Raw genomic sequence first — 27,603 nt, forward strand, 5'->3', positions numbered from 1 at the left:
GTCATCACTTTTACATTTCCTTTAGCTTTTCCAGTCTTCATTCAAATCTGTTGTCTTTCCCCTTATTTTCAGTGCCATAGGTTCATAAATTCTTCTATTCATTTACTGTGAAAATGAATCTTAAGAAAGTGAAATCTTAAGAAGAGGAGGAATAAATGAGTATATTCAATCTTGAATTGGAAGACAGCACATACCATTTCAATAGAAATATTTTGGTCTGGATCGGGGGAGTAAAAGCTAAAAGGAAGGAATAATGGCAAAGACTGTACTACCAGGTTTACTGTCACTTTTGTTTCTAGTTAAAACTTCCTCCGCAAAAGATTTCTGCATGCAAACTGTTGTTACCTCTTCCTCCATGACATAAGCGAGCAGCTTCCAGTCCCACTCCACCGTCTTGGCATTAGCTGGATGTAGCCTGAAAGTCAAGTGATAGCAGTTAGAATTCTGGAGATTTTAGTGGAAGGAAGGATGGGATCTGGAAGACAACAGAAGCAAGAAGCCTCTTCTTATTCTCAATGCTCTTGCCCACCCTTGTCTCTGAGGGAAGTAGAACTTCATTTTTTTTTCTGGCTACCTAGTATCTACTTCTCTTTGGGAGGCATTAGCACTCCAATTTTGCCTTGAAGAAATCAACTCTTTATTACTCTTAGCCCAGTGGCTTTCACCCACTAGGACCCTGGGATGAAGCCTATGAAGCATGTTGAGCTAATCACGATATTCTGTCCCACCGTTCACATGACTGGCTCAAAGACAGACTCATGTCTTATATCATGCCAATTAAAACCTGTAAGACTCAATTTCAGAACTCTCATGTGATTATAAAGGAAATGGATGCTCTCTTGTATTAAGAGTGTCTGAGAAAGCCACCATATGAAGCCTAGAAACAGAAGTAAAGTAAAGCTGAAAAATGGATACTGGAAACCATTTTGGAGCTGAATTAAGTCACATCTTACTCCTAGGTTTCTAGGTTTTTAGTAACATGTGTCATTAAATTCTCTTTTATCATTTGTTAAAGCCAGTTTGGATTGAGTTCCTGTCACTTGCAATCCAAATAATATTAATATACTGTCACCCACTCTAATGTTTAGTTGTATAAATCTTAGGCAAGAGAAAATTGTGCCCTGATTCCAGGTTCCCTAAAAGATTTGCCAACAGCCGAGGTTCATACTGTTGAATTTTCATGAGAAGCATGTAGGCCTCCTTTAGAACATCCACAGTCTCAGAGCCACTGAGCAGGATTTTCTGGATGATGTGAGCCACAATTTCTCGGGGTGGGTAATGCTGGGGCGACACAAAGTCCATCAAAAACTGCACAGTCCCCAAGGGGAAATTTTCTTCAATGGTGTTTGTCACCATCCTTAATCTTCGATGAGGGATAGGTTCTAATTTTTGACCCTTGTTCTGTAGAGATAAAAAGAAAATAAATTAGGCTAGGTTTCTATAGACAAAAACACAAGAGGTTCTAGAAAAAGTTGAAGACAGCATTTGAAATATTCATAATTAGAAAAACTGAGATTGGAAAGCCTTATCTAAAAAACTTCTAATGATATGGGCAATGCTTATATTAAGTTAAATAAGAATTCAAAGTTCTACATGTAAACATGACTTCATCTGTTAAAATACAGCATAGAAAGGAAAGTACAAGAATCAAGAGCTAGCCTAAGTTGATTCTGAAGTGAGGGTGGTAAGATATTTAGGAGTAGTTATGATACTATATCAAATATTAAAACAAAAAGATGAAGAAAGATGTTTTAAATATGTTTCATTGTTAGAAGAATTTCATCTTGTTGATTTTTTTTTTTCAGTTCAGTTCAGTTCAGTTCAGTTGCTCAGTCGTGTCCAACTCTTTGCGACCCCATGAATCACAGCACGCCAGGCCTCCCTGTCCATTACCATCCCCCGGAGTTCACTCAAACTCACGTCCATCGAGTCAGTGATACCATCCAGCCATCTCATCCTCTGTTGTCCCCTTTTCCTCCTGCCCCCAATCCCTCCCAGCATCAGGGTCTTTTCCAATGAGTCAATTCTTCGCATGAGGTGGCCAAAGTACCAGAGTTTCAGCTTTAGCATCATTCCTTCCAAAGAACACCCAGGGCTGATCTCCTTTAGAATGGACTGGTTAGATCTCCTTGGAGTCCAAGGGACTCTCAAGAGACTTCTACAACACCACAGTTCAAAAGCATCAATTCTTTGGCACTCAGCTTTCTTCACAGTCCAATGCTCACATCCATACACGACGACTGGAAAAACCATAGCCTTGACTAGACGGACCTTTGTTGGCAAAGTAATGTCTCTGCTTTTCAATATGCTGTCTAGGTTGGTCATAACTTTCCTTCCAAGGAGTAAGCGTCTCTAATTTTATGGCTGCAATCACCATCTGCAGTGATTTTGGAGCCCCCCAAAAATAAAGTCTGACACTGTTTCCACTGTTTCCCCATCTATTTGTCATGAAGTGATGGGACCAGATGCCATTTTTCTTTTTTTAGTCAACAGTAAATATTAAGCTGCTTCACCCCCTACCCCTACCCTCAAACAGCATGTATATAAAGACTGAGAATGTGTAAAAAAAACTATCCATTATCTAGGTGGTGAAATGATGGATACTTTTTCCTCTGTATGTACCTTTGTATTTTTTACTTTTTCTGTAATAGGCAAATAATCAGAAGAAAAACAAATGCTAAAAAGTCTGTTATGGGAATAGTATAATAAAAATAACTATAATAACAATTTTTTTAACATCTAACTTATTCTCACTTAATTCTCACAACTCTAAGAAATACATGTTATTATTATTCCTATTTCATACATAAGGAAACAGATTTAGAGAGAAAGCACTTGTCAGGCAACAGAAGTTGGTTTCATATGGTGCTATTACTTCAGAGCTACCCTCTACATTCATACTCTCTATAAACAACAAACCCAACAATAATAAATAAGATTTTGTTAAAACTCCAATTATTAAAAAATTTAAAGTGCCTACAAAAAGGCCAAAAGGAAGGAAATATATCCAACTATTAATATTAATAAATGCTGACTGACAGCATCATGTAATTATTTTTTAATATTATATACTTTAAAATGTTTTATACTAAGCAAGCAAGCATTATTTCAAAATCTGAGAATAAGCATTAATTTTTAAACACCAACTAGACAAAGTTTTGACAGCTTATGTGTAACAGTAAAATAGTGATGGCTAGAATTGCCCTTCTAGGGAGAGGGCAGTTAGCATTTTGGAGGAAAGAAGTTCAGCTAGTTTTCTTACATCTCAAACCACCTGAGTGTAACTCTGCTGATCTCACTGATGAGAAACCAACACTGTAAATAGCATGTAATAAGAGTTAAGAGCAAGAGAAGAATAAAAATCTTGCTTGGTGACTATTTTATGTGTGATGCACTTTATGATCTTGAAACTGTATTTTATTCATTACTTGCCAACAAATGGGGACCTCAACAAATTTTAGATAAAGTTTATAAATTGTTTTAATGCCCTTATCCTTAAGGGGAACTACTATTCCTAGAACATTTCTATAAACCCTGAAAGGTTGCTTCATGCGTCTATGTGTTTACCTTTAAGCCAAACAATGGCATAATACAGGTGTTATGACCCATTCTAGTGCTAAAAAGAAAGAGACTCAGCAGAGTTACAGTCCGTAAGTAAGGAATTAAGAGGCAGCATAGAGCCTGGCCAGGAAGCCACTGGGCGAGTGCACTGTATAGCTTAGCAAGCGGCAGTGCACGAGCTTCTCCAGCTGCAGCACATGGGCTCCTCTCTCGCTGTGCTAGGTGGGCTCCAGGGCACGTGGGCTCAGTAGCTGCGGCACATGGGCTCAGCTGCCCCATGGCATGTGGGATGTTAGTTCCCCAAGCAGGGACTGAACCAATGGCCCCCGCACTGGAGGGGGACACTGGAGGGTTTGCTAATATAGGGGATTATATTCAACATCTTGTGAAAACCTATAATAGAGTGGCTCAGTGGGTAAAGCGTCTGCCTACAATGCGGGAGACCTGGGTTCGATCCCTGGGTTGGGAAGATCCCCTGGAGAAGGAAATGGCAACCCACTCCAGTACTCTTGCCTGGAAAATCCCATGGACTGAGAAGCCTGGTAGGCTACAGTTCATGGGGTCGTAAAGAGTCGGACACAACTGAGCGACTTTCCCTTCCCTTCCGAAAAAATAATGGAACCACTCTGCTATACAGTTGAAACTAACATGATATTGTAAACCAATTATATTTCAATAAAAATATTATTAGAGCGATCCTAGTAGATGTGATTTTTTTTTTTTTTTTTGCAGTTCCCTAATGACTGGCTTAAGACTCAACATTCAAAAAACTAAGATCATGGCATCCGGTCCTATCACTTCAAGGCAGACAGATGGGGAAACAATGGTAACAGTGACAGACTTTATTTTCTGGGGCTCCAAAATCACTGCAGATGGTGACTGCAGCCATGAAATTAAGACACCTGCTCTTTGGAAGAAAAGCTATGACCAGCCTAGACAGCATATTACAAAGCAGAGACACTACTTTGCCCACAAAGTCCATCTAGTCAAGGCTATGGTTTATCCAGTAGTCGTGGATGGATGTGGGAGTTAGATCACAAAGAAAGCTGAGCACTAAAGAACTGATGCTTTTGAACTGTGGTGTTGGAGAAGATTCTTGAAAGTCCCTTGGACAGCAAGGAGATCCAAGCAGTCCATTCTAAAGGAAATCAGTCCTGAATATTCACTGGAAGGACTGATGTTGAAGCTGAAACTCCAATACTTTGGCCACCTGATGCAAAGAGTCGACTCACTGGAAAAGACCTGATGCTGGGAAAGATTGAAGGCAAAAGGTGAAGGGGGCACCAGAGGATGAGATGGTTAGATAGCATCACCTACTCAATGGACATGAATCTGAACAAACTTTGGGAGATAGTGGAGGACAGAGGAGCCTGGCGCGCTGCAGTCAATAGGGTCACAAAGAGTCAGACATGACTTAGTGACTGAACTACAACGATGTGATGTCTCCAGTGCCGGTTTCTAAGTGTGAGGCTGAATTTGAACCCGGACCCATTCTATATCAGATGGTTCCACAAATGGGAGAAAGATAATGTGAAACTCAACTGGTCCTGTTCTCTCATGGTGTGGACCCCCTTGAGCATACACGAGGCCTATACAGAGGACACTTGATCCCCAAGGGAAGGCATGTTAGCTCACCTCTCTTGTGTCTTTATCTGGTATTAGCGTCTGGAAGAAGAGGTGATGCACCGGGGGCCGTAAAAAGTACTTCAGTCTGTGTAGGCACGGTCTGTTGCACAGCCCGCCTTGCGGTATCTGTGCCTGTATCAGGGCACACCCAGGGTTGACAGGCTCTGACAGTGACCTCTCTTTTCTGGCTGGATTTTCTGTGACAGAGAGCCAAGGAACTTTCTCTAAGGAAGTCTCGAACTCTGGGGACTGTGGGCTGGGAAAGGAGCTTGGAGAGGCTGGAGCTGAGATATCCATAGCGGTGTCATGGTTCTGTATGTCATTCTGCAGAGAGGCAGGCCTGATTTTTGGTAAATGAGCTAACTGTCCAACTGTGGGTGGCATGTCTTCCAACGAGCATGACATGGCCCCAAGTGAATGCAGGGCCTCTCCTGATAAGCGTGAGACTTCTCTAGGTGAATGCGGCACACTTGCTGGTGACGGTGGCACGTCTGCTGATGGAGGTGAGGCGTCTGCTGATGGAGGTGTGTTGATGGGTGGCTGTGACGCCTCTGCTGATGGAGGTGTGTTGACGGCTGACTGTGGCTCACCTGCTGGTGGCTGTGGCATGCTGACCAGAGGTGGCGGCATGTCTCTCGGTGACTGTGGTGTGCTGACTGGGGACAGCGGCATGTCTTCTGGTGACTGTGGTATGTCTCCCAGGGACTGCAGCATGCCCGGTAGATGGACCACGTCTTCCAGATACGATATATTCTGAGGTGGACCTGGTACATCTTGAGGTAGGCCCAGTGAGTGTTGAGGTGGGCAGAGTGAGTCTTGAGGTGGGCTTGGTGAGCGCTGAGGAAGCCATGATGAACCATGAGGTGGACTTGGCATACCCTGCTGGGGGCCTGGCACATTCTGAGGGCAGGGCATGTCTTGAGGAGGACATGGCTCCTCTTGAGGCAGGTGAGGCAAAGTTTGTAGCTGGTACTGCATGGTTTGTGATGGGCATGACAAGGCTCGTGGTGGGCATGAGGAGGCTCGAGGTGGACATGGTGAGGCTTGCAGTGGGCATGGCAAGGCCCGCAGCGGGCATGGCAAGGCTTGTGGTGGGTATGGCACATCTTGCTGTGGGCACGGCAAGGGTATCCTTTGATTGCTACTGCTACTATTATTGCTGGTGTGGGGGAGGGAGTGAATATTTGAAGAGGGCTGTAGGCTTGCCAAGAAGCTGAGGTCACCTTTGAATATGGTTGAGCTACAGTTCGGCTCTACTGGGTAAACAGAGTCCCCACTGATAGACATGGGTGGCTGGGGACCTTCGAATGCTGTTTCTTCCAAAAGGTCCAAGTCCACAGGATCACTGTTGATGATTCTCCGTGCTGCAGGCCTAGAGCTTCTGTCCACCCACCCTTCCATTATCTCTTTGCTGGAGAGGCTGGCACATGCTTGAAGACTGGCTGGCTCTTTCTGGGAAGGAGCAACAGGTTCTAGAGTCAAGTCAAGCGTGGCAATAGGTCTACTTTCTTCCTCAGATCCTGTCAGGTCAATCACACAGAGTCCACTGCGATCCTTTGCCCTTGGTCTGGTTTCTCTAGTTAAGTCGATGATGTCCTGTTGAAGATTGTGAGAAGGTAAGAGGTTAAGTTGGGAGGGGAGGGGGTGTCTTAGCTTTAGCTAAGAGGACTTAAAGCTTAGCTTTTAAGGCTAAACCTATTTTACCTTTTCGTTTCACTGGCAATTTACGTATCTTGTAAAACATAAGTATTAGTTTATTTCCTTTGGTCAAAATTTCACTATTGTCAAAGCTGCCAACTTCCATACCTTCTTAAATTATCCAAAGGCCATAAGCACATAACAGAGGGCACAGAGGGAAATGTTTTATGATTCACGGTAGACAGGGGAGTAGTAGGGAAGATTTCAACCTTAAGTCAAAGTGAAAAGCAGCCTTTGTTTGGAAAAGCAAATACACAGGATAACCTACAACAGAAGCGAAAGAAGGGAAGCTAGTACAAGAGAATCTACTTTGTGCTAAGAACACGGTGAGTGCTTCCATACATCTTTAATTTTCACAGTTACCCTATCAGGAAGCCATTTTATCATCAGGAAGGCATCATCATCTCCATTATACAGGTTGGGAAACTAGAGTTTAGAGAGTTATCGATTATTTAGCTATGAAGCAGAGAAAGACACTCAAACCCAGGCCTGTTTCTTTTCCTGTTAGGCCCTAAGAATGTACCACCTCATTCAATGTATAATCAGCTTATAGTCAGATATGGAGGATAATACAATAAGGGTTATAAACCTAACCATTGTAAGTTTAAGCCTACATTAATTACAAAAATATCTTCTATCTTCACTACCATTCCTTGGCAAAATGATTAAGCAGTTCACAAAGTCTAATGATGCCAGTTGAGGTACTTAAACAACCTCTGTGTCAGGAGCCAGGAATAATATCGCTCTATCTTCCAGGTGTCTCTTCACTTGGTTGGGTACCACTGCCACTGGTATATTAGGTAGCAACTGCTAGGCTACCAATGCTATTGCTGCTACCACAGTTTCCACACTATTTCTTTTAGAAAATGTGATGGTTACCACTGTCAACAGTACCAAAGCTGGACACAGAATTCTGGGTGAGTCAAGTGAGAAGTTGGCATGCATCTCATACTGGAATAGGGATTGCTTGGTGAAACCAAATGCCTCATTCCTAAGAAGCAGCCATAGAGTATCACTGCCTCTCTACTGCTAGCTGAACTCAACATAAATAGCTATAAGGGTCTGAATTGAACTCCTCTGCCATGGCCAACTCCTAAAACACAATATTATCGTCTCTTTCCCTTAAGACCCACCATATGAGGTACAGGATAAAGGACAAAGGCCTTAGTAAGACTCATGAAAAAGTTGAAGTCCCTCAGTCGTGTCCCACTCTTTGCAACCCCATGGACTATATAGCCTGCCAGGCTCCTCTGTCCATGGAATTCTCCAGGCAAGAATACTGGAGTGGGTAGCCATTCCCTTCTCCAGGGGATCTTCCCAACCCAGGGTTCAAACCCAGGTCTCCCGGATTGCAGGCTGTTTCTTTACTGTCTGAGCCACCAGGGAAGCCCATGAATACTGGAGTGGGTAGCCTATCCCTTCTCCAGGGGATCTTCCCGACAACAGGAATCAAACTGGGGTCTCCTGTATTGCAGGTGGATTCTTCACCAGCTGAGCTAGAAAGTGAAAGAAAGTGAAGTAGCTCAGTTGTGTCAGATTCTTTGCGACCCCATGGACTGTAGCCTACCCGGCTCCTCCCTCCATGGGATTCTCCAGGCAAGAATACTGGAGTGGGTTACCATTTCCTTCTCCAGGGGATCTTCCCACCCCAGGGATTGAACCTGGATCTCCCACATTGCAGGCAGACGCTTTAACCTCTAAGCCATCAGGGAAGCCCTTTAGCTGAGCTAGAGTCCTTCATAATTTAGTGTCTTCCTGATTTCTCTTCCTCATTTGAGCAAATCACATAGAAATACTTCAGATCCTTAAATATGACATGCTTTCTCAGTACTTCTCTTTATGTTTGCTTATGGTTCTTTCTTTTGCCTGAAATGACTATTATCTGTTTGATTGTTTGAAAGTTACTTGTCTTTCAAGACTCAGCACAGATATCACTGTGTCTGAAAATTCTTCCAGATCACTTCTGGTCTCAAATTATTTGTTTCCTTCCTTATTTCCCCACTGCATCTGTACAAACCTTTTCCTTTTTTAAAATTTATTTTTAATTGGGGGAAAATTGCTTCGCGATGTTGTGTTGGTTTCTACCATACAGAAATGCAAATCAGCCATAATTGCACATATATCACTCTCTTGAAGAAACACTTTAAAAATATATATTTATTTATTTGGTTGCACCATGTCATGTTTGCAGCATGTAGGATCTAGTTCCCTGATCAGGGATTAAAGCTGGGCCTCCTGTATTGGGAGCATGGAGTTTTATCCACTAAACCACCAGGGAAGTCCCCAAAACTTTTCTTTTGATCCCAAAGAATGTGATGCTTTTAAATGATATTGAAAATGGAAACATTTTTTCATTTTCCAATTATTCATTGCTAGTATAAAGCAATACTATTGATTTATATATGTGTATTATCCCTGTGTCCTTTGACCTAGCTAAATTCATTTACTAGTTCAAGTAACTTTTTCTTTGGTAGATTCCTTAAGGTTTCCCATATAAAAAATCATGTCTGTAAATAAAAGAGTTTTATTTCTTCCTTTTCAATCTGCATGCCTTTTATTTCCTTTCGTCACCACTGCAGTGGCTAAGGCATTCAGTAGAATTCTCAATAAAAGTGCTCAGAGCAGACATATAATCATTAAGCACCATGTTAGCTGTGTTGTTTTCATAGATGCCCCATATCATGTTGAGAAACTTTCCTTATTTTGTTTTCTGAGAGTTTTAATTGGGAATGTTCATTAGTCAAATGATTTTTCTGTACCTGTTATTTTATGGTTTTCTCTTGTACTATTAATATCAAAAATTATATTCATTGATTTTCTAATGTTAAATTAGTCCTGGGGAAAATTCCACTTGGTTATAATGTATTACTCTTTTTCAATAGTTTGGTTTAACATATCAATATTTTGTTAAGAATCTTTACATATTCTTGAGGGATATTCAGTTCAGTTCAGTTCAGTTGCTCAGTCGTGTCCAACTCTTTGTGACCCCATGGACTGCAGCATTCCAGGCCTCCCTGTTCATCACCCAACTCCCAGAGTTTATTCAAACTCATGTCCACTGAGTCAGTGATGCCATCCAACCATCTCATCCTCTGTCGAACCCTTCCCCTTAGTTTGTAGTTTTCTATTCTTATAATTTCTTTTACTGGTTTTGCTATCAAAATAAAATTGGCTTCTTAAAGTGACTTGGAAACTATTCTCATCCCCTGTATTCAGGCTGTTGTTGGATTGGTACCACATCTTTCTTCAGTGTTTATAGAAGTGAAGCTATCTGGGCCTAAAATTTGCTTTGTAGTTAAAATTTGGAAGACATAAGGCTATTAACATTTTCTACATCTCATGTTAATTTTGCGACTTGTGAAACTGGTCTGTTTCATCTAAATTGTCAAATTTATTAGCATAAAGTCATTCAAAATAGTGTTAACTATCTTTTAAATTCTAAACTCCATATAGATTTATCCCCAATTTTCTTTTTTATGCTCAATATTGGTAAATTATATCCTTTGCATTTCCCCCTCTGATCAGCCTAGCTAGAAGTTTATCAATTTTACTGATATTTACAAAGGACCAGGTTTTTCATCTATTTCCTTTATTTCTATTGTTATCATTATCATTTCCTTCATTCTATTTACTGTGGGTTTGAATTTGCCTTCTTTTTTCCTAACTTCTTTTTTTAAAAATGTATTCATCTTATATCTACCTTTGGTTGTGCTGGATCTTCACTGCTGTGCCTAGGGGCTACTCTTCATGCAGGGCATGGGTCCTCACTGTGGTGACTTCTCTTGTTGTGGAGCACAGACTCTAGGTGTGTGGGCTCAGTAGTGGTGGGGCATGGGCTTCATTGCTCCACAGCACGTGGAATCTTCCTAGACGAGATGGAATCTCTGTCCCCTGCATTGGCAGACGGATTCTCATCCACTGTACCACCAGGGAAGTTCTTCTACCTTCTTAATGTGGAAGCTTAGATAACTTGATTTTTGAACTCTTTCTTTTCTAACATTAGCATTTAAAGCTAGAAATTTTCCTGTTAAGTACTGCTGTAGCTTCATCCCACAATTTTTAATACAAAGTCATTTTATAATCATGCAGTTCCAGCTTACCGTCACTGTGGTCGGAAAACAAAACCCTGTAAGATCTCAATCTTTTGAACTACACTGAGGCTTGTTTTATGCCCTACATAAAACATGGCCTACTTGATGAATGTTCCTTGTATATTTTGGGGAAAAAAATGCTCATTCTGCAATTGTTGGCTATAAATGTCAATTAGGTCATGGCTGTTGACAACTTTTGGATCTTTGACTTTCTTCACCTTTGAAGCAATGCAGCTGTGCTATTAATTACTGAGTGTATTAAAGTGTCCAACTAAGATTGTGGCTTTGACCATTTTTCCCTTGTGTTTGGTTAGTTTTTGCTTCATGTATTTTCAAATTCTGTTTATTAAGTGTTATAATATACTTAAAATTATTCTACCTTCTTAATGTATTAACCCATTTATCATTATTAAAACATTTATCCTCTCAAGTCTCCAGCAATCTTCCTTGTACTGATGTCTATTTTTTCTGGTAAATAATACAGACACCTTCTTAAGCATATTGTTTGCCTAGTGTATTTCTATCTTTCTATTCTCCACATATTTGTGTCTTTATATTTAAAGTGCACCACATATAAATAGCTAATAGCTGTTATTGCTTTTTTGTCCAATCTGACCACCTCTGCCTTTTGATTAGTTTTTGGTTCATTTACACTTAACTGTTGATATATCTGCATCCATATATTTATTTCTTATTTGTCCTATCTGTTAACTCTCCCTCTGTTCCTCCTTTCCCACTCTCCTTTGAGTTAATCATATATATATTTTGGAATTCCATTTTAATTCCTCTGTTGGGGTTCTAGCTATATTTTTTAAATTATATTTTTAATGGTTACTCAAGGGCTTCTCTAGTGGCCCGGATGGTAAAGAATCTGCCTGCAGCGCAGGAGACCTGGGTTTGATCCCTGGGTCAGGAAAATCCCCTGGAGAAGGGAATGGCAACTCAATCCAGTGTTCATTCTTGCCTGGAGAATTCCATGGACAGAGGAGCATGGTGGGCTTCAGTCTAACTCCTCTCTTCAGCTCTTATTTGGGCTTTCCAGGTGCCGCGAGAAGTAAAGAACCCACCTGCCAATGCAGGAGATGTACAAGACATGGGTTCAATCCCTGGGTTGGAAGATCCCCTGGAAGAGGGTGTGGCAACCCACTCCAGTTTTCTTGGCTGGAGAATCTCATGGACAGAGGAGCATGGTGGGCTACAGTCCAAAGAGTCGCAAAGAGTTGGACACAACTGAAGTGACTTAGCACGCATGTGGTTACAGGGGCTTTCCTGTGGCTCAGATACTAAAGAATCAGCCTGCAATGCAGGAGACCTGGGTTCGATCCATGGCTTGGGAAGATTACATGGAGAAGGGAATGGCTACCCACTCCAGTGTTCTTCCCTGGAAAATTCCACAAACACCGGAGCCTGGAGGGCTATAGTCCATGGGGTCCCAAAGAATTGGACACAACGGAGCGACTGACATTTTTACATTTTTCATGTGGTTACAGTATACAGATTCAATTTATTCCAGTGTACTTAGGAAAATATTAAAATACTTAATATAAAAAAGTAGAAATCTTACAAAATATTTCTTGCCTTGTGCCCCATTCTTTATTTTTATTGTCATATATATTATACTTATATATATATACAGCATAAGTATTTACTTTCAGTTATTCATTTTTAAGGAAATTAATAAAAGAAAATACTTTCTTTTCTACACATATTTACAATTCCTAGTTCCTTCATTTGTGTAGATCCAACGTGCCATTTGGTGTCATTTCCCTTCAGCTAAAATATCTTATAGTACAGGAGTGCTAATGATAAATTCTATCATTCTATCTGAAACTGTCACTATTTTGTCCTTATTTTTTTTTTAATAATTTTATTTATTTTTGGCTGCACTGGTTCTCCATTGCCATGCAGACTTTTCTCTAGTTGCAGCAGGTGGGGGCTGCTCTCTAACTGAGATGCACGGAGTTCTCATTGCAGTGGCCTCTCCTGTTGTGGAACATGGCACTGGAGCACAAAGGCTTCACTAGCTGTGGCTCTCGGGCTCTAGAGTGCGGGCTCAGTGGCTGTGGTGCATGGGTTTTTAGTTACTACAGGATCTTCCTGGACAAGGGATTGAACCTGTGTCCGCCACACTGGCAGGTAGATTCCTAATCAGTGGACCACCAGTTCAGTTCAGTCGCTCAGTTGTGTCCGACTCTTTGTGACCCCATGAATCGCAGCACGCCACGCCTCCCTGTCCATCACCAACTCCCAGAGTTAACTCAGACTCGCGTTCATCGAGTCAGTGATGCCATCCAGCCATCTCATCCTCTGTCGTCCCCTTCTCCTCCTGCCCAAATCCCTCCCAGCATCAAAGTCTGTTCCAATGAGTCAACTCTTCGCATGAGGTGGCCAAAGTACTGGAGTCTCAACTTTAGCATCAATCCTTCCAAAGAAATCCCAGGGTTGATCTCCTTCAGAATGGACTGGTTGGATCTCGTTGCAGTCCAAGGGACACTCAAGAGTCTTCTCCAACACCACAGTTCAAAAGCATCATTTCTTCGGCGCTCAGCCTTCTTCACAGTCCAACTCTCACATCCATACATGACCACTGGAAAAACCATAGCCTTGACTAGACGGACCTTAGTCGGCAAAGTAATGTCTCTGCTTTTGAATATACTATCTAGGTTGGTTATGTAACTTTCCTTCCAAGGAGTAAGCGTCTTTTAATTTCATGGCTGCAATCATCATCTGCAGTGATTTTGGAGCCCAAAAAAATAACGTCTGACACAGTTTCCACTGTTTCCCCATCTATTTCCCATGAAGTGATGGGACCAGATGCCATGATATTCCTTTTCTGAATGTTGAGCTTTAAGCCAACTTTTTCACTCTCCTCTTTCACTTTCAGCAAGAGGCTTTTGAGTTCCTCTTCACTTTCTGCCATAAGGGTGGTATCATCTCCACATCTGGGGTTATTGATATTTCTCTCGGCAATCTTGATTCCAGCTTGTGTTTCTTCCAGTCCAGCATTTCTCATGATGTACTCTGCATATAAGTTAAATAAGCAGGGTGACAATATACAGCCTTGACGTACTCCTTTTCCTATTTGGAACCAGTCTGTTGTTCCATGTCCAGTTCTAACTGTTGCTTCCTGACCTGCATACAGATTTCTCAAGAGGCAGGTCAGGTGGTCTGGTATTCCCATCTCTTTCAGAATTTTCCACAGTTTATTGTGATCCACACAGTCAAAGGCTTTGGCATAGTCAATAAAGCAGAAATAAGATGTTTTTCTGGAACTCTCTTGCTTTTTCCATGATCCAGCAGATGTTGGCAATTTGATGTCTGGTTCCTCTGCCTTTTCTAAAACCAGCTTGAACATCTGGAAGTTCATGGTTCACGTATTGCTGAAGCCTGGCTTGGAGAATCTTGAGCATTACTTTACTAGATTGTGAGATGAGTACAATTGTGCGGTATCTTGAGCATTCTTTGGTATTGCCTTTCTTTGGGATTGGAATGAAAACTGACCTTTTCCAGTCTTGTGGCCACTGCTGAGTTTTCCAAATTTGCTGGCATATTGAGTGCAGCACTTTCACAGCATCATCTTTCAGGATTTGAAATAGCTCAACTGGAATTCCATCACCTCCTCTAGCTTTGTTCATAGTGATGCTTTCTAAGGCCCACTTGACTTCACATTCCAGGATGTCTGGCTCTAGGTGAGTGATCACACCATCATGATTATCCAGGTCGTGAAGATCCTTTTGTACAGTTCTCCTGTGTATTCTTGCCACCTCTTCTTAATATCTTCTGCTTCTGTTAGGTCCATACCATTTCTGTCCTTTATCGAGCCCATCTTTGCATGAAATATTCCCTTGGTATCTCTAATTTTCTTGAAGAGATCTCTAGTCTTTCCCATTCTGTTGTTTGCCTCTATTTCTTCGCACTGATTGCTAAGAAGGCTTTCTTATCTCTCCTTGCTATTCTTTGGAACTCTGCATTCAGATGCTTATATCTTTCCTTTTCTCCTTGGCTTTTCGCTTCTCTTCTTTTCACAGCTATTTGTAAGGCTTCCCCAGACAGCCATTTTGCCTTTTTGCATTTCTTTTCCATGGGGATGGTCTTGATCCCTGTCTCCTGTACAATGTCACGAACCTCATTCCATAGTTCATCAGGCACTCTATCTATCAGATCTAGACCCTTAAATCTATTTCTCACTTCCACTGTATAATCATAAGGGATTTGATTTAGGTCATACCTGAATGGTCTAGCGGTTTTCCCTACTTTCTTCAATTTGAGTCTGAATTTGGTAATAAGGAGTTCATGATCTGAGCCACAGTCAGCCCCTGGTCTTGTTTTTGTTGACCGTATAGAGCTTCTCCATCTTTTGCTGCAAAGAATATAATCAATCTGATTTCAGTGTTGACCATCTGGTGATGTCCATGTGTAGAGTCTTCTCTTGTGTTGTTGGAAGAGGGTGTTTGCTATGACCAATGCATTATCTTGGCAAAACTATTAGTCTTTGCCCTGCTTCATTCCATATTCCAAGGCCAAATTTGCCTGTTACTTCAGGTGTTTCTTGACTTCCTACTTTTGCATTCCAGTCCCCTATAGTGAAAAGGACATCTTTTTTAGGTGTTAGTTCTAAAAGGTCTTGTAGGTCTTCATAGAACCGTTCAACTTCAGCTTCTTCAGCGTTACTGGTTGGGGCATAGACTTGGATTACTTTGATATTGAATGGTTTGCCTTGGAAATGAACAGAGATCATTCTGTCATTTTTGAGACTGCATCCAAGTACTACACTTCGGACTCTTCTGTTGACCATGATGGCTACTCCATTTCTTCTAAGGGATTCCTGCCCGCAGTAGTAGATATAATTGTCATCTGAGTTAAATTCACCCATTCCAGTCCATTTTAGTTGGCTGATTCCTAGAATGTCAATGTTCACTCTTGCTATCTCCTGTTTGACCACTTCCAATTTGCCTTGATTCATGGACCTGACATTCCAGGCTCCTATGCAATATTGCTCTTTACAGCATCGGACCTGCTTCTATCACCAGTCACATCCACAGCTGGGTGTTGTTTTTGCTTTGGCTCCATCCCTTCATTCTTTCTGGAGTTATTTCTCCACTGACCTCCAGTAGCATATTGGGCACCTACTGACCTGGGGAGTACCTCTTTGAGTATCCTATCATTTTGCCTTTTCATACTGTTCATGGGGTTCTCAAGGCAAGAATACTGAAGTGGTTTGCTATTCCCTTCTCCAGTGGACCACATTCTGTCAGACCTCTCCACCATGACCTGCTCGTCTTGGGCAAGGAAGTCCCTGTGTAACATATTTTTTTCTGGACAGTAAAGTAGTGGTTTTCTTTGTGTTCATCTTGTCTTGAGTCTCCTCTGCTTCTAGGATGTGTAACTCATTTTTTTCCTCATCAAATTTGAGAAGATTTCAGCCATTATTTCTTAAAAAATTTTACAGTTATTCCCACCCCTCCTTAAAAGACTATTTTTTGAATTACTCGGTATTTCCTTGCAGATCTCTGATGTTCTGTTCAACTTTTTCCATCTTTTACTCTATTCTTAAAATTGGGTGGTTTCTACTGTTCTGTCTCCAACATCTCTATCCCTCCCCACCTGCCATCACCTGCTTTCTTTCCTAATTTGCCATTGAGCCCATCTAGTTACTTTAAAATTTTAGTTACTGTATTTTTAAACTCCTGAACTTTTCTTTTCTAAAAATTACAGAACGTTATTGTCTCACAGCTCTGAAGTCCAAAATCAAGGTGTCAGCAGGGCCGTGCTCTAGTGGCTGCAGGGGAGGTGCCTTCCTGGGCTCCTCTAGCTTCTGCTCATCGCAGTCCGCGGCACTCCTGGCTTGCAGGTGCAGCACTCCCGTCACGTGGCCATCTTCTCCCTGTGTGTCTTCACACTGTCTTCCCTGTGGATGTCTCTCTACATCCAGACTTTCTGTTTTTATGAACTGAATTTCTGCTCTTCATAGCTTTCATTTCTCTGCTGAGATTTTTCTATCTATTTGCTCACTGATGTCATATTCTTTAACCGAATAAATGTATTTATAGTAATTATTTTGAAGTTTTTGTTAAATCCAACACTTAAGCTCATTCCAGTCAGGTTCCATTGACTGCCTCCTTTTTTTTCTCCCCCTGAGAATGAGTCACACTTCTGTTTTTTTGAATGTCTAGTAATTTTTGGTTGAAAATTGAGTTTTATAGCTACACGTAATGATTTGATTGTTTTCTTCCAAAAATTGTCCTTTCATTGTTGTTGTTGCTCTAGTAGTTAATCTGCCTGAAGTCAAACTGCAAGTTTCGTCTCCTTCACACAACATAGGTGCTGGTATCTTTGTTCTTATGCTTTCCAGCTGCTACCCTTTTAACCTGACCTTTTGGTGGTGAGGGACAGGGTGGTTCTCATTTGGGCAGAAATTTTACTTTAATTTTGGGGTTTGCTCTTACTGTGATTTTCTTGCTTCAACAGATTAGGGATTGCAGCCCTAACTCTTTGCTGCTCTGCTATCCTTTACCTCTATCCCCTGACATTTCAAAACCATAAAAATTTCAGCTTTCTGTCATTTAAGTGGCAAGTGATTAGGGAATGCAGTCTGTTAAACGAGCAGCAAATTCATAGATATTGCCCTATGAAGCTATCTTTCGGTAGATTTCTCACTAGTGTCAGCCTGATTTTTAACTGGGCACTCAGGGGGTATTTTGGCAGGTGAGTTTCACAGATTGGAAGCACAATTCAACTGCATTGCTCAACCTTGGAGAGCTTATTGCTTCCCTTTTTGGTTACTTACTCCAAAGCACTCTGCACATACCAATATCACTTTAGTGCATGTCACAGAGCACTTCCATATCCTTGCCCTCATTAGACAGTAGCTTATTCTTGTATCCTGCACCCTTACATAGTATTTTACATTCAACTCGTAGTATTTATTAACTCCTTATATAAATGAATAAATCTATTCTAATGACAATTGTTTGTTTATCCTCTCATCTCATTGTCCTCCGATAGTCCTAACTCTTAATTATTTTGCATTTTATCACGTTACGCTAAGTTTTCAGAGATAAATTATCTTTCTAGTTTTAATAATTATGTCATCAGATGGAAATACAGATGACTAAGACTCTCCAATGGGCCTCCCTGGTGGCTTAGTGGTAAAAAATCCGCCTGCCAATGCAGGAGACTTGGATTCAGTCCCTGGGTTAGAAAGATTCCCTGGAGAAGGAAATGTCAACTCACTCCAGTATTCTTGCCTGGGAAATCCCATGGACAGAGGAGCCTGGCAAGCTATAGTCCATGGGGTCACAGAAGAGTTGGACATGACATAGCAACTAAACAACAAGAAGGCCCTCTAACAGTCTGCATCTGCAGAATGAAACACAGCAATAAGCCCATAAAGCCCTTGTCTACCCCAATAACCCTATTTTCTGACCCAGATGCCTCACAATAACCCTGTGAGGTGAATATCATTCATATTTTCTAGCTATAAAAACTAAAACCCAGAAAGCAAATTACTTTTGGGTTTCTGGATCTGTTTAAATGAGAAGTCTCATTCATTTACAGCTTCAAGGGGCTGGTCCAAGACTTACTTCCTGATTATGGTGCTGATAATGGGATTTGTTCTTCACCAGTCCAGGTTATCTCATGATTTTGGTTTTACTTTTACTTTTCTCCTTCGAGATTTCTGTTAATTCCTGCCAACCCAGCAAGCAGGAAAAATTAGTTTCTTTCAGAATCTAGTTGTTGTTTTAGCAGAGATCCCTTTAAAGTCAGTCAGTCATATTGCTGAAGGAAGAAGTTCCTAGATTGTCTTTTTACAATATTCCAATATTGGCTGCTTATCTTTTCCTCTAGGACTGAGTATAATGCCATAATGACTGGCACAGCATCTTTTGGAAAATGGCAAAGTGCTCAAGAAACATCAACTGAATCTAAAAAAAACAATTTTGAGGCGGAAAGTTCATCTTCCATACCTCACATATGGACCTTCCATTCAACATGACTGAAAACAATAGAGATACTTTAGGTTTCTCTCTACCTATCACTCTCTTCCAACAAGGCAAATGGAATGGCTTCATTATTTGGTGAAATTAGAACCAAGGGCTGAACTCAGAGTCCCCTTTCTTTGTTTGAAGCCCTCTTCCCTAAAATTCCTATCTGCTTTTTCCATGGGTAAGGTTACCATGCAGGCTTTTAACTTGAAACTTGTTAGGTAGGAAGGGGACAAAGGAGCATTAAGTTTAATTATAGTTTTAGGGAGCCAAATGGAGCTACAGATCCATGAAACTTATTCTAACTAAGCACTATTAGTAACATAGCTATTATATCAATCTCCAGCTATCTGACCTATATATCCTTTTCCTGTCTCTATGAATTTGCCCATTCTAGTATTTCATATAAATGGAATCATAATCATGTGGCCTTTTATGTCCGACTTCTTTTTTATTAATATACATATTTTATTGAAGTAAAATTGACTTACACTGTTTCAGGTGCACAGCAAGGTGATTCAGTCATACTTACATACAAATACTATTTTTGAAATTATTTTCCATTATAGGTTACTAGAAGATATTGACTATAGTTCCCTGTGCTATATAGTAAACTGCTGTTGCTTGCTGCAAATCTGTTTTTTTAATTAGAAATCTAGCACTCTACTCATACTAAGTCAAACAAGTAGAATCAAAGTTTCATAAATTTTTAGGCAAAAATTGGTAAGTTTTCTAAAAAACATATATTACACATATTATTTATATATATGCATACACAATTTTTCTATTAAACTTGATAAAGGCTGAGAAAGAACACCAGGAAACAAAAAGAGATGGAGAAATTGGAAAGCAAACTAAATGAAATGAAAGCACTGAATATTAAATAGAAAAAGTGAAACAAACTAGATAAAAGTAAAAGATCATCGTATAGTCCAGTTGTTTTTAACCATGACTGCTTATTAGAAACCTATCTGGAACTCTGGAGATAACAAAAGCAATACATGACCATTTGTATTTTACAAAAAATTTCAAGATAATTCTGATTTGCATCTGGATTTTAAAAAGTGATTAAAGGTTTTTCTATTAAATTACAGTTTTGGTGATATAGAATTCTATTATTTCTCTGCTGACAAATCATGATACAATGGTATTAAGTGACTAATAGTTACACAGTCACCATAGTGAAAGATGTTTATCAGTTTTCAAAATGAATAGCCAGAAAAACAAACAAGATAATTATAACTGCAAGCCATAATAAGAATATGATTCACTTAACAATATAAAATAATTACATACAATTTGTGGGGGTCAAGAAGAGTGATGTGGTAAGTGGAAGTGTATACATGCACATGTTTTCATCTGCCTAGCCAGTCTATGTCTTTTGGTTGGTACATTTGATCCATTTACGTTTTAGGTAATTATCAGTCTGTATGATCTTCTTAGAAAGCCTTGCTCAGTGATCAGTGCAAAGAAATAAAGGAAAACAGTAGAATCGGAAAGACTAGAGGTAGTCTTCAAGAAAATTTGAAATACCAAGGGAACATTTCATGCAAAGATGGGCACAATAAAGGACAGAAATTGTATTGACCTAAAAGAAGCAGAATATATTAAGAAGAGGTGACAAGAATATACAGAAGAACTATACAAAAACGATATTCATGACCAAGATAACCCCAATGGTGTGATCACTCACTTAGAGCCAGACATCCTGGAATGCAAAGTCAAGTGGGCCCTTAGGAAGCATCACCACAAACAAAGCTAGTGGAGGTGATGGAATTCCAGCTGAGCTATTTTAATTCCAGTTGAGCTAAATCAACTGGAAATCAAATCCTAAAAGATGATGCTGTCAAAGTGCTGCACTCAATATGCCAGCAAATTTGGAAAACTCAGCAGTAGCCACAGGACTGGAAAAGGTCAGTTTTCATTCCAATCCCAAAGAAAGGCAATGCCAAAGAATGCTCAAACTACCCCACAATTGCACTCATTTCACATGCTAGCAAAGTAATGCCAAAACTCAAGTGAGGCTTCAACAGTATGTGAAACATGAACTTCCAGATGTTCAAGCTGGATTTACAAAAGGCAGAGGAATCAGAAATCAAATAAACAAGATCTGTTGGATCATCAAGAAAGCAAGAGAGTTCCAGAAAAACATCTACTTTTGCTTTATTGACTAAGCCAAAGCCTTTGACTAGATGGACCACAACTAACTGTGTGGAAAATTCTGAAAGAGATGAGAATATCAGACCACATGATCTGCCTCCTGAGAAATCTGTATGCAGGTCAAGAAGCAAAAGTTAGAACTGGACATGGAAAAACAGACTGGTTCCAAATTGGGAAAGAAGTACGACAAGGCTGTATATTGTCACCCTGCTTATTTAACTGCTATGCAGAGTACATCATGCGAAATGCCAGGCTGGATGAAGCACAAGCTGAAATCAAGATTGCCGGGAGAAATATCAATAACCTCAGATATGCAGATGGCACCACCCTTATGGCAGAAAGCGAAGAATTAAAGAGACTCTTGATGAAAGTGAAAGAGGAGAGTGGAAAAAAAAAGGCTTAAAATTCAATATTCAGAAAACTAAGATCATGGCATCTGGTCCCATCACTTCAAGGCAAATAGATGAGGAAACAATGGAAACAGTGACAGACTGTTTTTGGGGGCTCCAAAATCACTGCAGATGGTGACTGCAGCCATAATTAAAAGATGCTTACTCCTTGGAAGAAAAGCTATGACCAACCTAGACAGTATGTTAAAAAGCAGAGACATTACTTTACCAACAAAAATCTGTCTAGTCAAAGCTATGGTTTTTCTAGTAGTCACGCATGGATGTGAGACTTGGACTATAAAGAAAGCTGAGCACTGAAGAATTGATGTTTTTGAAATGTGGTGTTGGAGAAGACTCTTGAGAGTCCCTTGGACTGCAAGGAGATCAAACCAGTGCATCCTAAAGGAAATCATTCCTGCATATTCATTGGAAGGACTGATGCTGAAGCTGAAACTCCAATATTTTGGCCACCTGATGCAAAGAACTGACTCATTGGAAAAGACCCTGATGCTGGGAAAGATTGAAGGCAGGAGGAGAAGGGGACGACAGAGGATGAGATGGTTGGATGGCATCACCAACATGAGTTTGAGCAAGCTCCAGGAGTTGGTAAGGACAGGGAAGCCTGGCGTGTTGCAGTCCATGGGGTCACAAAGAGTTGGACATGACTGAGTGACTGAACTTAGCTGAATGATCTTATTACCATTTTCTTAATTGTTTTGGATTTATATTTTCTGTAGGTGTTTTCCATCTCTGTGTTTCCTGCCTAGAGAAGTTCCTTTTTAGTATTTGTTGTAAAGCTAGTTTGATGGTGCTGAACTCTCTAAACGTTTGCTTGTCTGGAAAGCTTTTGATTTACCCATCAAATCTGAATCACAGTCTTGCTGGGTAGAGTATTCTTGGTTGTAGGTTCTTCCCTTTCATCACTTAAATATATCATGCCATTCCATTCTGGCTTGTAGAGTTTCTGTTGAGAAATCAGCTGACAGCCTGATGGGAATTCTCTTGTATATTCTTTGTCATTTTTCCCTTGTTGCTTTTAGTATTTTATCTTTGTCTTTAATTTTTGTCAGTTTGATTACTATTTATCTTGGTGTGTTCCTCCTTGGGTTCATCCTGCTTGGGACTCTGTGCTGCCTGGACTTGGTTGACTATTTCCTTTCCCACGTTAGGGACGTTTTCAGCTATTATCTCTTTAAGTATTTCTTCTGGTCCGTTCTCTCTCTCTTCTCCTTCTGGGACCCCTATAACGTGAATGTTGGTGTGTTTCATGTTGTCCCAGAGCTCTCCAAGGCTGTCTTCATTTCTTTTCACTCCTTTTTCTTATTCTGTTCTGCAGCAGTGATTTCCATCATTCAGTCCTCCAGGTCATTTATACGTTTTTCTGCCTCAGTTCTTCTGCTATTGATTCCTTCTAGTGTATTATTCATCTGTTTGTTTGCTCTTAGAGGTCTTTTGTAAATTTTTTTTGCATCTTCTCAATCTTTCCCTTCATTCTTTTTCCGAGATCCTGAATTCATCTTCACTAACATTATTCTGAATCCTTTTTCTGGAAGGTTGCCTATCTCCACTTCATATAGTTGTTTTTCTCTGATTTTATCTAATCCCTTCATCTGTGACATAACTTTCTGCTTTTTCATCGTGATTACATTTCTGTAATATGGTTCTTGTTTTAGCTGCTGCGGGATTGTGCTTCTTTTTGCTTCTTCTGTCTGCCCTCTGATGAATGAAGCTAATAGGCTTGTGTACGCTTCCTGAACCTCCATCCATACTTCATCAGGCACTCTGTCTATCAGATCTAGTCCCTTAAATCTATTTCTCACTTCCACTGTATAATCATAAGGGATTTGATTTAGGTCATACCTGAATGGTCTAGTGGTTTTCCCTACTTTCTTCAATTTCAGTCTGAATTTGGCAATAAGGAGTTCATGATCTGAGCCACAGTCAGCTCCCGGTCTTGTTTTTGCTGACTATATAGAGTTTCTCCATCTTTGGCTGCAAAGAATATAATCAGTATGATTTCAGTGTTGACCATCTGGTTGATGTCCACGTGTAGAGTCTTCTCTTGTGTTGCTGGAAGACAGTGTTTGCCATGACCAGTGCGTTCTCTTGGCAAAACTCTATTAGCCTTTGCCCTGCTTCATTCCGTACTCCAAGGCCAAATTTGCCTGTTACTCCAGGTGTTTCTTAACTTCCTACTTTTGCATTCCAGTCCCCTATAAAGAAAAGGACATCTTTTTTAGGTGTTAGTTCTAAAAGGTCTTGTGGGTCTTCATAGAACCTTCAACTTCAGCTTCTTCAGTGTTACTCGTTGGGGCATAGGCTTGGATTACTGTGATATGGAATGGTTTCCTTGGAAATGAACAGAGATCATTCTGTTGTTTTTGAGATTGCATCCAAGTACTGCATTTCGAACTCTTCTGTTGACCATGATGGCTACTCCATTTCTTCTAAGGGATTCCTGCCCACAGTAGCAGATATAATGGTCATCTGAGTTAAATTCACCCATTCCAGTCCATTTTAGTTCACTGGTTCCTAGAATGTTGACATTCACTCTTGCCATGTCCTGTTTGATCACTTCCAATTTGCCTTGATTCATGGATCTGACACTGAAAAGAAGAGAAGTGAAAAGCAAAGGAGAAAAGGAAAGATAGAAGCATCTGAATGCAGAGTTCTAAAGAATACCAAGGAGAGATAAGAAAGCCTTCCTCAGCAATCAATGCAAAGAAATAGAGGAAAACAACAGAATAGGAAAGACTAGATATCTCTTCAAGAAAATTAGAGATACCAAGGGAATATTTCATGCAAAGATGGGCTCGATAAAGGACAGAAATGGTATGGACCTAACAGAAGCAGAAGATATTAAGAAGAGGTGGCAAGAATACACAGAAGAACTGTACAAAAAAGATCTTCACGACCCAGATAATCATGATGGTGTGATAACGCACCTAGAGCCAGACCTCCTGGAATATGAAGTCAAGTGGGCCTTAGAAAGCATCACTATGAGCTAGAGGAGGTGATGGAATTCCAGTTGAGCTATTTCAAATCCTGAAAGATGATGCTGTGAACGTACTGCACTCAATATGCCAGCAAATTTGGAAAACTCAGCAGTGGCCACAGGACTGGAAAAGGTCACTTTTCATTCAATCCCAAAGAAAGACAATGCCAAAGAATGCTCAAAATACCGCACAACTGTACTCATCTCACACGCTAGTAAAGTAATGTTCAAAATTCTCCAAGCCAGGCTTCAGCAATACGTGAACCATGAACTTCCAGATGTTCAAGCTGGTTTTAGAAAAGGCAGAGGACCCAGAGATCAAATTGCCAACATCCACTGGATCGTGGAAAAAGCAAGAGAGTTCCAGAAAAACATCTATTTCTGCTTTATTGACTATGCCAAAGCCTTTGACTGTGTGGATCACAATAAACTGTGGAAAATTCTTCAAGAGATGGGAATACCAGACCACCTGACCTGCCTCTTGAGAAACTTGTATGCAGGTCAGGAAGCAACAGTTAGAACTGGACATGGAACAACAGACTGGTTCCAAATAGGAAAAGGAGTACATCAAGGCTGTATATTGTCACCCTGCTTATTTAACTTATATGCAGAATACATCATGAGAAATGCTGGACTGGATGAAACACAAGCTGGAATCAAGATTGCCGGGAGAAATATCAATAACCCCAGATATGCAGACGACATCACCCTTATGGCAGAAAGTGAAGAGGAACTCAAAAGCCTCTTCATGAAAGTGAAAGAGGAGAGTGAAAAAGGTGGCTTAAAGCTTAACATTCAGAAAACTAAAATCATGGCATCTGGTCCCATCACTTCATGGGAAAAAATGGGGAAACAGTGGAAACTGTGTCAGACGTTATTTTTTTGGGCTCCAAAATCACTGTAGATGGTGGCTGCAGCCATGAAATTAAAAGACATTTACTCCTTGGAAGGAAAGTTATGACCAACCTAGATAGCGTATTAAAAAGCAGAGACATTACTTTGCTAACAAAAGTCCGTCTAGTCAAGGCTATGGTTTTTCCAGTGGTCATGCATGGATGTGAGCATTGGACTGTGAAGAAGGCTGATCACCGAAGAACTGATGATTTTGAACTGTAGTGTTGGAGGAGACTCTTGAGAGTCCCTTGGACTGCACAGAGGTCCAACCAGTCCATCCTAAAGGAGATCTGTCCTGGGTGTTCACTGGAAGGACTGATGCTAAAGCTGAAACTCCAATACTTCGGCCACCTCATGTGAAGAGTTGACTAATTGGAAAATACCCTAATGCTGGGAGGGATTGGGGGCAGGAGGAGAAGGGGACGACCGAGGATGAGATGGCTGGATGGCATCACCAACTCAATGCACATGAGTTTGAGTGAATCCGGGAGCTGGTGATAGACAGGGAGGCCTGGCGTGCTGCGATTCATGGGGTCGCAAAGAGTCAGACACGACTGAGTGACTGAACTGAACTGAAGCTTCCTGATGGGAGCAACAGGCAATGGGAAAAACTGCATCTTGCTCTGATGGGCAGGGTCTTGCTCAGTAAAGCTTTAATCCAATTATTTGCTGATGGGGTTGCACTCCATCCTTGGTAGTCGTTTGGCCTGAGGCAACCCTGCCCTGGGGTCTTTGGGCTATGATAGGGTTTATGCTGAACTCCAAGAGGGTTTACACCAAGAGTGACCTTTGTTGCCTGATGCTGACAGTGTGCCTGTCCCTGTGGTGAGACCCTGCCAACCCATGCCTCCACAGGAGACCCTCCAACACTAGCAAGTAGTTTTGGTTCAGTAACCTAGTGGTCACTGCTCCTTTTCTTTGGGACTTGGTGCACACAAAATGTTTGTACCCTCTAAGACTGGAGTTTCTGTTTCTCCAGTCTTGCGGAAGTCCTATAATCAAATACCATTGGCCTTGAAGGCCAGATTCCCTAGGGATTCCCAGTTCCTTTGTCATATTTGATTTTTATCATGATTGCACCCCCTCTGCTGTCTCGCTGTGGCTTGTCTTTGGATGTGGGGTATCTTGTTTTGGTGGGTTCCAGTGTTCTCTTGTCAATGATTGTTCAAAAGCTAGTTGCAATTTTGGTGTTCTCACAGGAGGACATGAGCGTACATCCTTCTACTCTGCTGTCTTGAACCAGAACCTATATGTGAGCTTCATGGTAACCACAAAGCAAAACTCTCTAATATGTACATAAAAGATAATGTGAAAGGAATGTATGCATAACACTAAAGAAACTCATAAAATCACAAGGTAAGAGAGTAGAACAGAAACAAACCAGAAAAACACCAGAAAACAATTAACAAAATGTCAGTAAGTGCATATCTATCAGTAGTTACAACACCTATCGATAATTACTTTAAATATAAGCAGGCTAAATTCTCCAATCAAAAGACATAGAGTGGCTGGGTGGATTAAAAAAACAAACATATGCTGCCTGTTAGATTTAATTCAGACGTTAGGACACACTCTGACTAAAAGTGAAGGGAAAGTCGTTCAGTCGTGTCTGACTCTTTGCGACCCCATGGACTGTAGCCTACCAGGCTTCTCAGTCCATGGGATTTTCCAGGCAAGAGTACTGGAGTGGGTTGCCATTTCCTTCTCCAGGGGATCTTCCCGACCCAGGGACCGAACCCAGGTCTCCCACATTGCAGGCAGATGCTTTACCCACTGAGCCACCAGGGAAGCCTGACTAAAAGTGCAGGGATAGAAAAAGATGTTCCATGCAAATGGAAACCAAAAGAAAGACTGGGTAGCTATACTTATATCAGACAAAATAAACATTAAAATAAAGACTGTAGTAAAAGACAAAGAGGGGCATTACATAATGATAAAGGGGTCAATCCAACCACAGGATATAACATTTGAAAATATTTATGTACTCAACATAGCACCTAAATATATAAAGCAAATATTAATAGATATAATGGGAGAAACTGACAGTAATAAAAAATGTGATACACTTTAATACCCCATTTACATTAATAGACAGATCATTCAGACAGAAGATCAATAAGGAAACACTGGTCTTAAAAGACACACTAGGCCAGATTAATTTAATATATATAGAACACTCCAGCCAAAAGCAAGATATTATACAT

General features: G+C 40.7%; 1 protein-coding gene across 1 annotated transcript in view; it reads right to left on the reverse strand.

Moving 5' to 3' along the window:
* Window positions 1-27,603, reverse strand: part of SIMC1 (SUMO interacting motifs containing 1) — an 81,509-nt gene that overhangs the window by 36,432 nt on the left and 17,474 nt on the right. Inside the window, exons 2-4 of the mRNA XM_052647032.1 lie at window positions 5,197-6,783; window positions 1,169-1,401; window positions 346-415 (exon numbers count right to left, since the gene is read on the reverse strand). Of these exons, the coding sequence (XP_052502992.1) occupies window positions 346-415; window positions 1,169-1,401; window positions 5,197-6,783 (1,890 nt within the window). The remainder of the gene's footprint in view (window positions 1-345; window positions 416-1,168; window positions 1,402-5,196; window positions 6,784-27,603) is intronic.

The sequence above is a fragment of the Budorcas taxicolor genome, chromosome 10 (assembly GCF_023091745.1).
Source record: "Budorcas taxicolor isolate Tak-1 chromosome 10, Takin1.1, whole genome shotgun sequence".
Lineage (NCBI taxonomy): Eukaryota > Metazoa > Chordata > Mammalia > Artiodactyla > Bovidae > Budorcas > Budorcas taxicolor.